The 12779-nt window shown below is 41.2% G+C and overlaps 1 protein-coding gene across 1 annotated transcript; it reads left to right on the top strand.

The window, feature by feature from the left end:
• Window positions 1–4451: 4451 nt before the first annotated feature.
• On the top strand, window positions 4452–11283 carry LOC115925002 (ileal sodium/bile acid cotransporter-like). Its single transcript, XM_030988114.1, has 4 exons — window positions 4452–4643; window positions 8143–8336; window positions 9491–9626; window positions 10756–11283. Exons 1-4 carry the CDS (start codon window positions 4452–4454, stop codon window positions 11281–11283), a joined length of 1050 nt encoding a protein of 349 aa, XP_030843974.1.
• Window positions 11284–12779: the final 1496 nt, after the last annotated feature.

Raw genomic sequence — 12779 nt, 5'->3', positions numbered from 1 at the left:
ACCAAGGTCACGCACAGAAGCACAACAACTGAGAGAGCCATCACTCATAACAAGATCAGGAAAGGGGTCTGAGTTCCGAAATTTAGAAGTAATATGAATCATTTCAGATTTTGAATCATTAAGGCAGAGACAGTTTTGAAAAGACCAGGTTTTGATTTCATTGAGGCAACTGGTGAGTTTGTTCGCGGCTACTGTCCTGCTGTTTGGGTGAAGAGTTACATAAATCTGGGTGTCGTCTGCATACATAGTGTGTTGAATATTCTGATGAAGGTTAATAACATTTGAGAGAGGGCTGGTGTAAAGAATAAACAGGAGGGGGCCGACCACGGAACCCTGAGGAACGCCGCAGATGAGGGGAAATGATTCCGAGTTGGTGTCATTGATGATCACCTTCTGAGTTCGGTGCATGAGATAGGAGCGAATCCATTGAAGTACGGTGCCGGTGATGGAGAAGTCGTTCTCTAAGCGATGGAGTAACAGGTCGTGGTTGATAGTGTCAAATGCGGCAGTGTAATCAAGCAAGATGAGGACAGCTTCATTACCCTTATCTACAGCTAGAAGTAGGTCATTTAGGACCTTGACAGTTGCAGTCTCAGTAGAATGATGATTCCGATAGGCAGATTGGTGGATTGGAAACAAACCGAGATTGTCAATGTGGGCTTTCAGCTGTAGTGACACAATACGTTCCAAAACCTTCCCAAGGAATGGCAGGTTTGCGATGGGCCTGTAGTTCTTAAGTCCATTCGTGTCGAGACTCGGCTTCTTTAGGAGGGGAAGAAGCAGAGAAGTCTTAAAAGACTCTGGAACTATTCCGGATGATAACGAGAGATTGAACAGTTTGGTTATGTGAGGAAGGAGTTCATCGAGGACTTCCTTTAGAAGCCAGGTAGGAATCGGATCTAGCTTACAGTGTTTAGAAGGAAGTGAAGTGATGAGCTTCCTGACTTGTGAGAGGGATACAAGGCAGAAATCAGAGAGTTCATGACGAGGGCCTGGAGCAAAAGATCTTGAAGCTGGTGCTGGTACTACATTAGGAAAGAGGATACAACTTTGGCGACTTTTTCCCTGAAGAATGTAGCAAATCTGTTGGCGAGTTCACTATCAGAAGAATGATCTGGAAGAGGTGAAGATTGAGTGGGCGTTGAGAGTGTCTTCACAAGACGAAACAGTTCTTTAGTGTCAGCATTCTTGATGAGATCTTTGAGATACGCTGACTTCGCATTGAAGATGCACTCATAATATGACTCGCATTCACGGCGGTACAGCTCTCTATCAACAAAAAGTCCAGATTTGATCGAACGACGTTCCGCACGACGCCTTCGCCTCTTGGCTTCCTGGATATCATCGGTAAACCATGCGCATCAGGTCTGATTGATACAGTCTTGACCTGGATTGGAGCGTGCTCATCAATCAACGTCCGCAAAGATGAGTTGTAATGCTCCGCGGAAGCAGATGGACAAGATAGATCAGGAAGTGAATGGAACATTGTGTCAATAGAGTTGCGTAGAGAGTCCTTGTCAATGCTGCGATATTTCCTGAAGGAAACCTCTTTCTTGGGATTCTTCGGCCTTGCGATATTGACAGTGGGTGACAAGTGCACAATGGTCGGAAGGCATGGAAGATAGCGAGTTCACGTTGCAAACATCATCCGAATTCCTTGTGAAAATCAAATCTAGAGTGTGACCTGCGCGATGGGTTGGTTCACGAACATGTTGCTTGAACCCTAACGAATCAACACATGTCATAACAGATTTTGCAAAATTATCATTGGGATCATCAACATGTATGTTGAAATCACCCAATAATAGAGGAAAATGATCATCTACAACAGCACCTTCAAGGAGAGTTGGAAATTCATCCAAGAATGTGCCGTTGGAGAGATTATTATTGGCAGACGGGGGTGGTCGATAAATACAGTACAACCTTACAGCAGATGAAGGTGTCAGATTGAAACTGTTCTTTACAAAACAGAAATATTCTTTTAAGACTGCAAAAAAGAGCTGCACGTATTGTCGTAGGGAATTTTGATTATAATGTAAATAGCTTGAGTATAATAAATTCATTAAAATGGCAATCCATTGACACTAGACGGACTATTTTTTATCATGTATAATGTACAACTGTATTCATGGAAAAGCCCCAGTACGATTATGCAATGAAGTGGAAATGGTTTTTGACAGACATGGTTTTAACACTAGACTTGCCAATACGCTGAATGTTGTTTTACCTAAGCCTAATCTTGAATGTTTTAAGAATTGTTTTAGATACGCTGGAGGTAAAATCTGGAATAGTCTACCTTCTGCTTTTCAAAATGCTAAATCTATCGATGTTTTTAACGTATGTACAAGGACAAATTTTTTAAACCTGTGTAATACAATGCCGATTCATTTACTGCTTTGACGTGGCTTATCTCTCTCTCTCTCTCTCTTTCTCTCTCTCTCCATTTCCCTCTCCCCTCTTTCTTTCTTTCTTTCCCTCTCCCCTCTTTCTTTCTTTCCCTCTTTCCTCCTTTACTTTTTACCAGTTTCCTTATATCTTCTCTCCTCTTCTATTTTTTAGGGTGATATTTTAATGCCTTTTATTAAATGTGATTTGATATTTTTTCCGCTGTTAATTTCATTTATTTCATTGTCGTTTTTGTTTGTTTTTTTTGTTTTGTTGTGCTTTTTACTATTTTTAATGCGTATTATGCTTATATGTTAGTTTTATACTGTTCTTACCTTTGCCTGTGAGCTTTGGTGATATTCGTTATTTATATTTCCGTGTTTTTATCCTGTTCAGGACCATGATGTAAAACAGATTTTGTATCTACAATGTATATCTGATTCTTGATATCCTGATTAAATATATTTCAATAAAAAGAAAGGAAAGAAAAGAAAGAAAAGGAGAAAAGGGAAAAAGGGGGGGGGGGGACTGAAAGAGAAAATGAAACAAAGGAAACGGGGGGTGAAAGAGAGGAGTAGAGAGAGAAGGTGTAAGAGCATGATCGAGAGGAGGTGGGAGTAAGAGAGAGAGAAGGGGTTGTTGGGTGGAGTCGTCTCGTCGAGGGAGCAAGAAAGATACGCATAGATATGTTGCTGTTTGCCTGTGTCGGTATTCTCGCTCGATCCTCGTATACTTTATCAATGCAGAAGTTTGAACCCAGTGATATGTAAATAATGTCGGTAGACCCGCTATTTTTTTTTCCTGTGACTTTTTATCCGCTGTCACGACTTCGAGAGAGATTACAACTAAATTACTAATATTTTTCCGAAGTTTCACCAGCAATCATTTAAAATCATTGTCGATTGTCATTGTCATTGTGATTTTTACTATAATATCAATCAAAAATCGTAAGAGCACAATTTTTTTATTTTTTTTTGCTCCAGTTTTTGAGGAAATATTTCGCAACGACTCAGCCAGCCGCTGAATAAGCGGGGGGGGGGGGGGGGGGGGGGAGAGGGAGGGGAGGGGGTAAGAGCACTTTCGTTTTGCCTGATTAAAACAAAGCATAGCATAACAGAAGGGACAAAACACGTTAGTAAACAAAAGCTCGAACCAGTTTGAAATTTTACAGTGTAGAGAGAGGCCAAATTTGGAAATTAATCTTGATTCAAGGTTATAATGTTTGAAAGGGGGTATTCCTACCGCCCCACAATATTGACGACGACTGCAATTACTTCTCCTTCTCTTCGACAGGATCCATAAGTCAGAATGTCCTGCCTATTTATAACGCAATAGTATTAACAATGTATCAGGTTTACATTTACAAGCTGTCTATGATCATTTTGGTTTGTACGTTTTGTCCCTCTAAATGAGCGAAAGAGTAGGCAGACTAACTGGTATTTAAAGGTACTATGTCCCATTTGCAGGCCAACAAAGTGAAACGGTTAAATTCCAACGGCATTTGAAAGACATTACTAATTTAGAACTTCTCTCAAAACGAAAGGGCTTGAAAATGGCTTTTAGTGGGAAATAACGAATATTAGTTGTTGAATCGACTTAAGTTATTGCAATCACCTAAGTAATAATCTGATTTTTTAGACCCTTTAACCTTATGGTCGTATGTTTTTTGTGCTGCGCAAAGATTCAATCAGTTTAATTTTGGCCATTACAGGAACTGGGTAATAGAATGTATACTGCTCATGGACCTGTAACAGCTCATTTTAAGTATGTTATTACCAAAGAAAAAAAAATGTCAGTCAGTCAGTCAATAGTGTCTGACAGTAAAGTATACAAGGTCAACGGGTTTCCTTGCATAATTTGAATACTAGGACACTGCTAATGTTAACATGTCACAGATAGGACATACATGACATAGTCATAATTCCTGCAAAGTTCTACAGAACTCGACGTTGGCTGCAAAAGGGACTTAGTATCTTTAAGAAAAATACGTATCACAATATTGTCTGCAAACTCTACACTCCTTTCTTCCAATACTTCATCTTCGTCAGACCTTTAATCTCGACACTATGGAAGATTCGACCATGATGCCGACGACAATAATGAACTGGACGATGAACACGACGGGGAACGAAACCTTGATTGAACCGTACACTGGTCCGGATCTTAAGCTCGCGACAAAGGTGATCAACATGATCCTCCTGATGCTTCTCATGATCTCCATGGGATGTACTCTCAACTACAAGGATTTTAGAAAGACGGTTAGTAGTACAGGTTTACGTGTGGTCGGGTTCAAGGAGGTTCGGGTGTGGGAAGGTGCACGCGCGCAAGAATGTGCGGGGAAAACGAAGGGTAAGTCGTATATCTGCGCGTATGTTTCTGGATAGGAAAAGTGGATTTTATTTTGTCTGTTCAGTGTGGTCTATCCTCTGCTAGTATACAAATATTGACTGCTCATGAGGATGAAGGTGGGAATTATATACCTCATACATAGATTGTCATTCACTGATTGCTCAAAACTATATCACATGACAAGGAACATTTCGATCTATCAAGTATCATTGCGTCAGAGGGTTTGGTAGCTACTATCAAACCCTGGGATAGGACTCCTAACCCCTCCTCGACTTTTGCGTACACCAATTTTTTGAGTTGCTAGCTAGGCTACCGCAATCGCACGGTTACGCGCAGCGCGTAGGAATTCAATACTCTTGCCTTGGACTTTTCTTATTCTGGTGAGTAAATTCCTCTTGACCTCATTTCCTGTTTTTTAGAGCTAGATCTAGACCCACGGCTTGACCGAATCATGAATCAATAAAAGGGATGAGGTATATAAAACAAATATGGACTGCTCTGTAATCGGATGATGGTGGGAACTACCACTCCCTCGGCGGTGTAAATACCACCTTGGGAGTGGTAGTTCCTACCATCATCCTCATGAGCAGTCAATATTTGTATATTATCACTCCAAAGGGATGTTCATACCGGCCCTTCTATCATGGTGGTGGGAATTACCACTCCCTCGGCGGTGTTCACCACCGGCCCTTCTATCACCCCCTCGGCTTCGCCTCGGGGGTGATATAGAATGGCCGGTATGAACACCACCGAGGAAGTGATAATTCCCACCACCATCCGATTACAGAGCAGTCCATATTTGTTTTATATACCTCATCCGTTCCAAGATAGACGTATTCATCAACAACTTCTACAATATCATCATCAAATTTAAATAGTTCTATACCGTCTATATGAATTTTTCGAACTTTACCACGAGAAAATACAACAACTTTGATTTCAGCTGCGTTGACATGAAGAAACCATTTTGAGCTAGAGCGCCGTGACAACGCGTGAGTAGCGAGTTTTCGCTCAGCAACATACAAACCTTCGCGGACGCAGAGCACTCAGGTTTACGGCCGTCGCACACAGACCGTTCTCGATACAATACGTGGTTTCGCTTTTTGGTGAATGCGTACGTATCTCTACGGAGGTATTGCATTTGCAATGCCATTAGGCAATTTTCGTAATGTAACCAAATTTAATGCATACGTCTTTGTGAAGTGCCTCGATACAAAATATTTCTTTCACTAGATAAGGACAGTGGCGGATCCAGGGGGGGGCCCGGGGGCCCGGGCCCCCCCCCTTGAGAAAAAATCATGTAAAATCACGTGATTTTTACGATTTTTGGGGTTGGGCCCCCCCCCCCTGGCGCTCAAGGGGGGGTGCAAATTGAATTTTTTTTGAGGATCAAAAAAAAAAATGTGCTCACTACCCCCCCCCCCCCCCCCCCCCCCCCCCCCCCCCCCCCCCACTGAGCGAATTTTTTGCCGGCGCGTTTTTCAAATTTTCGGGAGCAAAAAAAAAAAAAAAAATGTGCTCTGTACCCCCCCCCCCCCCCCCCCCCCCCCCCCCCCCCCCACTGAGCGACTTTTCGGCCGGCGCGATTTTCAAATTTTCGGGAGCAAAAAAAAAGAAAAGTTGGGCCCCCTCCCCTAAGAAATCCTGGATCCGCGCCTGGATAAGGATAATAGTATTTCAATAGACAGAATCCAAACTGCATACATTAGTTGTTGCCAGTTCGACAAACATTAGGTATTTCGCAAGCTCATTGCGGACAGAGAACCTGCGGTTCGTGTGCAAAATCGAGAAGCTACTATAGTAACAGCAGGTGATCGCTGAGATACTGAAATCCAGAACGGGTTTTGGCCAAATCTACGAGCGTTCTAAATTACGCCCCAAGTGAATAAACAGCCAATCAGCGAGCTTGTACCAAAGATGGTTATGAGAATTTCGTCGTCTAATAACGAAGGATGACGATTTTAACGGGTGGATCTAGCTTCTTTTCCATGGCGTGGGCGGGGGGGGGGGGGGTTGACATTTGAAAAATGGCGCCGACCAATATTTTGCTAAGTGGGGGTAGGGAGCGCTAAAATTTGTTTTCAATTTGAAAAAAGTGCCAACCAATATTTCGGGGGGGGGGGGGGGGGTAGAAAGCACCTTGGCCAGCCCAAGGGGGGATTTAAACCGCCTAACCCCCCTAGATCCGCCCCTGACACGAATGACTCTTCGGTGAGTTTTGTTTCTTCCGATTATTGTTTCTGAACAACAACAACATAAATATGGATATAACATGAATTGTTTTAAAACTTGATGATAAATTATTGTTGAAATTTGATAAAAAGCCGTTTTGTGGCTTGATCGAGACAAATTGTGCTAGTCGTGTAGTCCCGTCTGTACTGCATTGCGTGGAATGGAACAGGCCATTTTCGTAATACGTCTTTGTGAAGTTCCTCAATACAAATTATTTCATTCACCTGTCTAGGATTCGCAATAGTCAGAATGCAAACTGCATGTATTAAGTGTGGCAACAACTAATGTATGCAGATTGGATTCTGTCTATTTAAATACTATTATTATTATCAGGTGAATGAAATAGTTTGAATCGAGGCACTTGATTCACTTGGGGCGTCATTGAGAACGCCTGTAGATTTGGCCAAAACCCGTTCTAGATTTCAGGGCCTTAGCGGTCATCCAACTGTTATTATAGTATCTTCTCGATTTTTCACACGAACCGGAGATTCTAATTCCGCAATGAGTTTGCGAAAATTGCCTAATGTGTGTGTGTGCAAAAGTCGCGCAGGGGTTAGGAGTTCTATTACAGGGATTTGGAGTACTATCACAGGGTTTGATAGAACGACGCAATGATAGATCGAAATGCTCCTTGTCATATGATATAGTCTTGACCAATCAGTGAATGACAATCTATGTATAAGGTATATAAATATCAATATCCCAACTGACATTAATCTCTCCCCTGTTTAAAAGATGACGGGGTTACGCACGGTGATTATGCATAGTGTTACTGCAGTGCTGTACATGCGTGTATGTGTGTGTGCGTGCGCGTGTGTGTGTGTTTAGTCGTTCTTCTTAAAAATGTAAATTCACTATTTGAATAATAGGAGATGTTTGATGTGACGCAATGTCTTTTCGGGGTAGTTTTCACTAGTTTTATTGTCGTTAGCCGGGGGGGGGGGGCGGCGAAAATATTAGAAAAGCGCCCGCACCTGGGATCCCACCCAGTGTTTACTGATACTCTTATTTGTATAATTTTTAATATAAATAGTAGTACTTGTAGTATTAATAGTAGTGGGGTGGTAGTTGTATTGGTGAAGGTAGTATGATGATGACGATTATTATAATTATTATCATTATCTTCATCATCATCATCATCATCATAATTGTTGTTGTCATAATATGATATCACAGATCCGTCGTCCAACTGGTTTCTTCATTGGTATGTTATGCCAGTTCGTCCTTATGCCCCTGATTGGATTTTGTATTGCACTAGCCTTTCAACTACCTTCAGCAGGGGCTCTATCACTGCTAATCCTTGCCTGCTGCCCCGGTGGCACCCTCTCTAATCTCTACACCTACTGGGTCGATGGAGATGTCTGCCTCAGGTACGTGGATTAACATAGATTTATGTAGGGAAATCTGGAATATTACATGCAGATGATGGATGTGCTGGCTCAAGCCCACCCACCCCCCCCCCTCTCAAAAAGAGTAGTTGTTAAACAAAATAAAGTCTCTGAATAGTTCAGAAAATACTTCCGCATCAAACTGTGGTTTATCATTTAATAAAAACATATAATATATGTTTTTATTTAACTCCATGGAGGAGGAAGCGACATAATTTGCACCGCATTTCGTAAGATTGTAATAAAATATTTAATCAAATAGTTGACTTCTTCTGTTATTTCAGATGTATATAAATTATATTATCACCTGAATGAATTGCGTCAGATTTGCTCAAGGACTCTTGAAGAAAAAAAATCCATTCCTTACTCAGTTTTCTTCAAAAAGATTAATATAAAAACATATTTTTATTAATAATGGGTCATATAGAATGTCTACTCAAAATCAGTAAGACGATAATAAATGGCAAACTAGCGAAATGTATCGAAGCACAAATAGACGTAATCATGCAATGAGACGCTATTAAAGATGAAGTTGAGTTCTGGTCATGCGATTGCATTGTGAAAGAAACGGTGTGGAATCGACCAGAAAAAGTCTGTACACAGAAAGATGTATATGGGACTACACGAACACGTGGCTTAAAAATCCCACCCCCGAGTTTTAACGATGTTACATGACATATTTAGAATATGAAGGCATTTGAAGAGCCATGCTTTTCAGGGAACATGTCTTATCTGATGTTCTTCCACACTTGCATAATAAGAATGATAACGCCTACAATTATTTTTCACCTCTTCCCAGAACTCAACCTTCTCTTCAAATCCATAGTCCAATTGACCTACTGGCTAATTTTTTAATGTGAAGAAGCAGATTGAAATTAATTTCTAAGGAAAAAATTATTTCAAAAGGAACATTTTAATTACTTGCTCCTAACACTTTGTCTTTGTTTATTACAAGTTTTGTCCCTATACTCTGATGTTCGCCATTTCTTATAATGAATTTAAAGACAAGGCGAATAGGATGAATATGTCTAAACACCCCCCCCCCCCTCTTCTTTTCTCTCAAAAAGCGTGTGCATGACAGCAGCTTCGACAGCGGTTGCTATCGGAATGATGCCCCTCAATCTCTTCATCTATAGCCGTGTGTGGACCGACGACAAGGCGATCATTCCCTATGTCAACATCGTTACAACTCTGGTCATCATCCTCGTCCCCGTCGCTTTCGGTGTATTCCTGAATTGGTGGAAAAAATCACTGACTAAGCATATTACTAGGGTGAGGAATAGGACTTTGCCAGTAATCTGCGGCAGATTTTTCACACGAGCGGTCCTAGAACATTATGTTTGGGAGATGGGCTTCTTTCTTTTCTTTTTTTCTAAGTCTTGTTTTCATTATAATTATTAGGGGCGTGAAGAAATTGGAGGGGCTTGAGAATCGCTACTGATTGCTCCACTCAGAATAAGTGACCTTGCCAGGATTTCTTCAGAGGAGGGTATGAGCCGGGGGAGGGGGTACTCACATGTTAAGCCATACGGGGGTGTGCCGTTCTAATAGGTCACTTCTTTACACACAAAATCCCTAAACATGGGTCCGTGTTTTCAAAATCTCAAAATGTTTCAGGTGTTTGCATGGCAAACATTTCGAGAAAAAAAATTCCTTAAATGACCCCCGTCCAAACCAAATTTGAGAAACGAACCCCCCCCCCCCCCCCGGGGGGGGGGGGGCGTGGGTAGTATGTGTTAATTTCTATTCGGTTTGTAAATCATGTAAATGGTCTGGCCATTCTTCTGTTATTGAACAGAAGAATAAGTAACTACACTGGAAGCTTGTAGGAGGTGCCATCTGCCATGCCCTCTTTAATGCTATGCCGTGCTTGAAATTATGTCTTCTTTTAGACATAATTATGTCCTGTGCTATTACCTCCCTACTATTTTAGTCCGGGAATTTAGTATGCTAGCTACGTAGGCTGACAGGCAGAGGCCTATCATGGAGGCATCTTCCGCGGTCCGACCCCCGTTATTGACAACTACCAGATCTCAAATATTTTCGAAAAATCAACTCATGACAAGCACATTATTAATACCCTATTCGTACGATCGTGTTAAATGGGCATGTTGATTGTCCTCTTGGGTTACTCTCCCGGTTACTCTATCCTGATATATGTCCAAGATTGGCAGTGTTATCAAAAACTGATCATAAGACACATTAAACACAATTTCCAAAAAGAAACATGATTTCAAAAGTCTTTACTTTAAAGAAGGTTCAGAGTTCCGAAATTTATGATAATATTTGTATATAACAGTTGAAACTTCAGGATGTACATTCAACATAAGAGGACGGCAGATTGTAAAACATGAGTTTTGCATTGTTCCATGACCTTATTTCTCCTTTTCTGCACAATTAGATTGGCATCGTCTGTTCCTTCATCTGCCTCATTTTCGCCATCGCCATCAGCATCATAATGAACCCTGCCTTTTTCAAGGCTGGATGGAGGCTCTGGTTCTGTGCCGCAATACTTCCGATGATAGGCTTCTGTATGGGTTACAGTATCGCGCGCCTGCTCCGTCAACCTCATAAGAAGTGCCGCTCCATCGCCTTCGAGACCGGTTCACAGAACGTATCTTTGGCCTTGACCATAACCGTCGTCACCTTCGCTGACTCTCCTCTCTTTCTTGACATGCTCTTCTATCCCTCCCTCTACCTCTGTTTCATAAACATCGATTCCTTTACCGTGATCTTCTTGTATAAGATCGTCACCTACTATCGAGAGAAGAACTGTCCACGAAAAGAGAAGGAACCCAACGACAAAGACGTTGACGACGAGGATGACGACGATTCTAACAATAAAGAGAGCGACGAGAAGGAGAGCACAAAAAATCAAGAAATGAAACCCATGTACAAAAAAATCTTCAACAAAAATGGGGAGATATGATAATGTCGATATCATAGGATACCTCGCTCGACTTACTCCGTTGTTAGGTTCGTGTAGGTGCATCCATTCTCTTTTTTTAATTTTGTATTTTAAATATTAAAAATCTTGATCATAGCATTATGAATACAAAATATTATTTACTCATTGTACCAACGTATTCTCAAATATTTTAAAATACAATGATTAGATCGAGCAGGATCTAAATAGGGGAATAGCGAGCACTAATTTTTTTTTCTTCTATTTTGACCCCGGAAATTTGAAAATCGCGCCGCCGATATTTCGCTCATTTGGGGGGGGGGGGGGGGGGGGGGGGTGGGGTGGGGTGGCATAGTGAGCGCTTTGTTTTTACTCCCCCAAAAAAGGGTAACTTTTTTTTAAAACCTTTTTTTTTGCCCGTCTTTTTGGGGGGAGGGGGGGGGGGGGGCCAAGGCCTGCTTTAATATTCGAGAAATGGTTGTTTTTATACGCTCTCGGGAAGGTTACAATTGGGCTATTGCCCTCGGCACGCCTCGGGTAATAGCACAATTCTAACCTTCCCTTGAGCGTATAAAAACAACTATTTCTCTCAAAGTAGTCATTAATACTATACTATTGACTGACTGACTGACATCTTTTTTTCTTTGGTAATAAACATACATAAAATGAGCTGTAACAGGTACATGAGCAATTTTGTCTACATCAATAACCCACTACTTGTAATGGCCAAAATTAAACTGATTGAGTCGTTGTGCAGCACAAAACATACGACCATTCGGTCAAAGGCTCTGGAAATCAGACTATTACTTAGGTGATTGCAATCACTTAAGTCGATTCGACAACTAATGGTTGTTATATACCTCACTTAAGAAATCCAGCCATCTGATTGATCGAAATCGCATTCATAAACTTTAACTATTTCTGTAAAATTCCCAGTAACCATGGTTACCGGGAAAATAGTTCAGTCTCCATGGTTACCCCATAGGTTTACATGTTAAAAAATGGTTTGAGCGATCGAGGATACCGTACGTGTGCGAAGAATTGGTCGGTAATTTCATACAATTGAATCTCGATCGATCTTACCGACAATTTTATCTTGCATTGTTGACATGAAGACGAAAATAAACTTCCAAAAACAAAAAAACAACATCTGCCAATAGATCTAGATCTAAGTTCGTGCCAATATGCATTGCAAAAGTAAAAGAAGGGCCCGTTTAATGGACCAGCAGCGAAGCATCCACCACGCGAAGCCGTTTTCAATCCATTTTAATGTATATATTAGAGAAAACTGCTTAGTATAGTAATAGAGCGCGATGGCCGAGCGGTTTAAGGGCGCTGGTTTTAGATACATCACCTTTTGTACGCAAGAGATCGAATCCCATCTTCGACAAAAGTTTGTTTGTTTGTTTTTGTTTTTTTTTGTTTTTTAGTCTATTTTTTTTTCGGCATATAAAAGTATAAATGACTGCTTTAATATTCGAGCCAATGGTACGTCGTCGAAAAATCATATTATGGATCAT

This window comes from Strongylocentrotus purpuratus, unplaced genomic scaffold (assembly GCF_000002235.5).
Source record: "Strongylocentrotus purpuratus isolate Spur 01 unplaced genomic scaffold, Spur_5.0 spur5_scaffold_17, whole genome shotgun sequence".
In the NCBI taxonomy this organism is placed as follows: Eukaryota; Metazoa; Echinodermata; class Echinoidea; order Camarodonta; family Strongylocentrotidae; genus Strongylocentrotus; species Strongylocentrotus purpuratus.
This window is presented reverse-complemented; position numbering and strand designations above follow the sequence as displayed.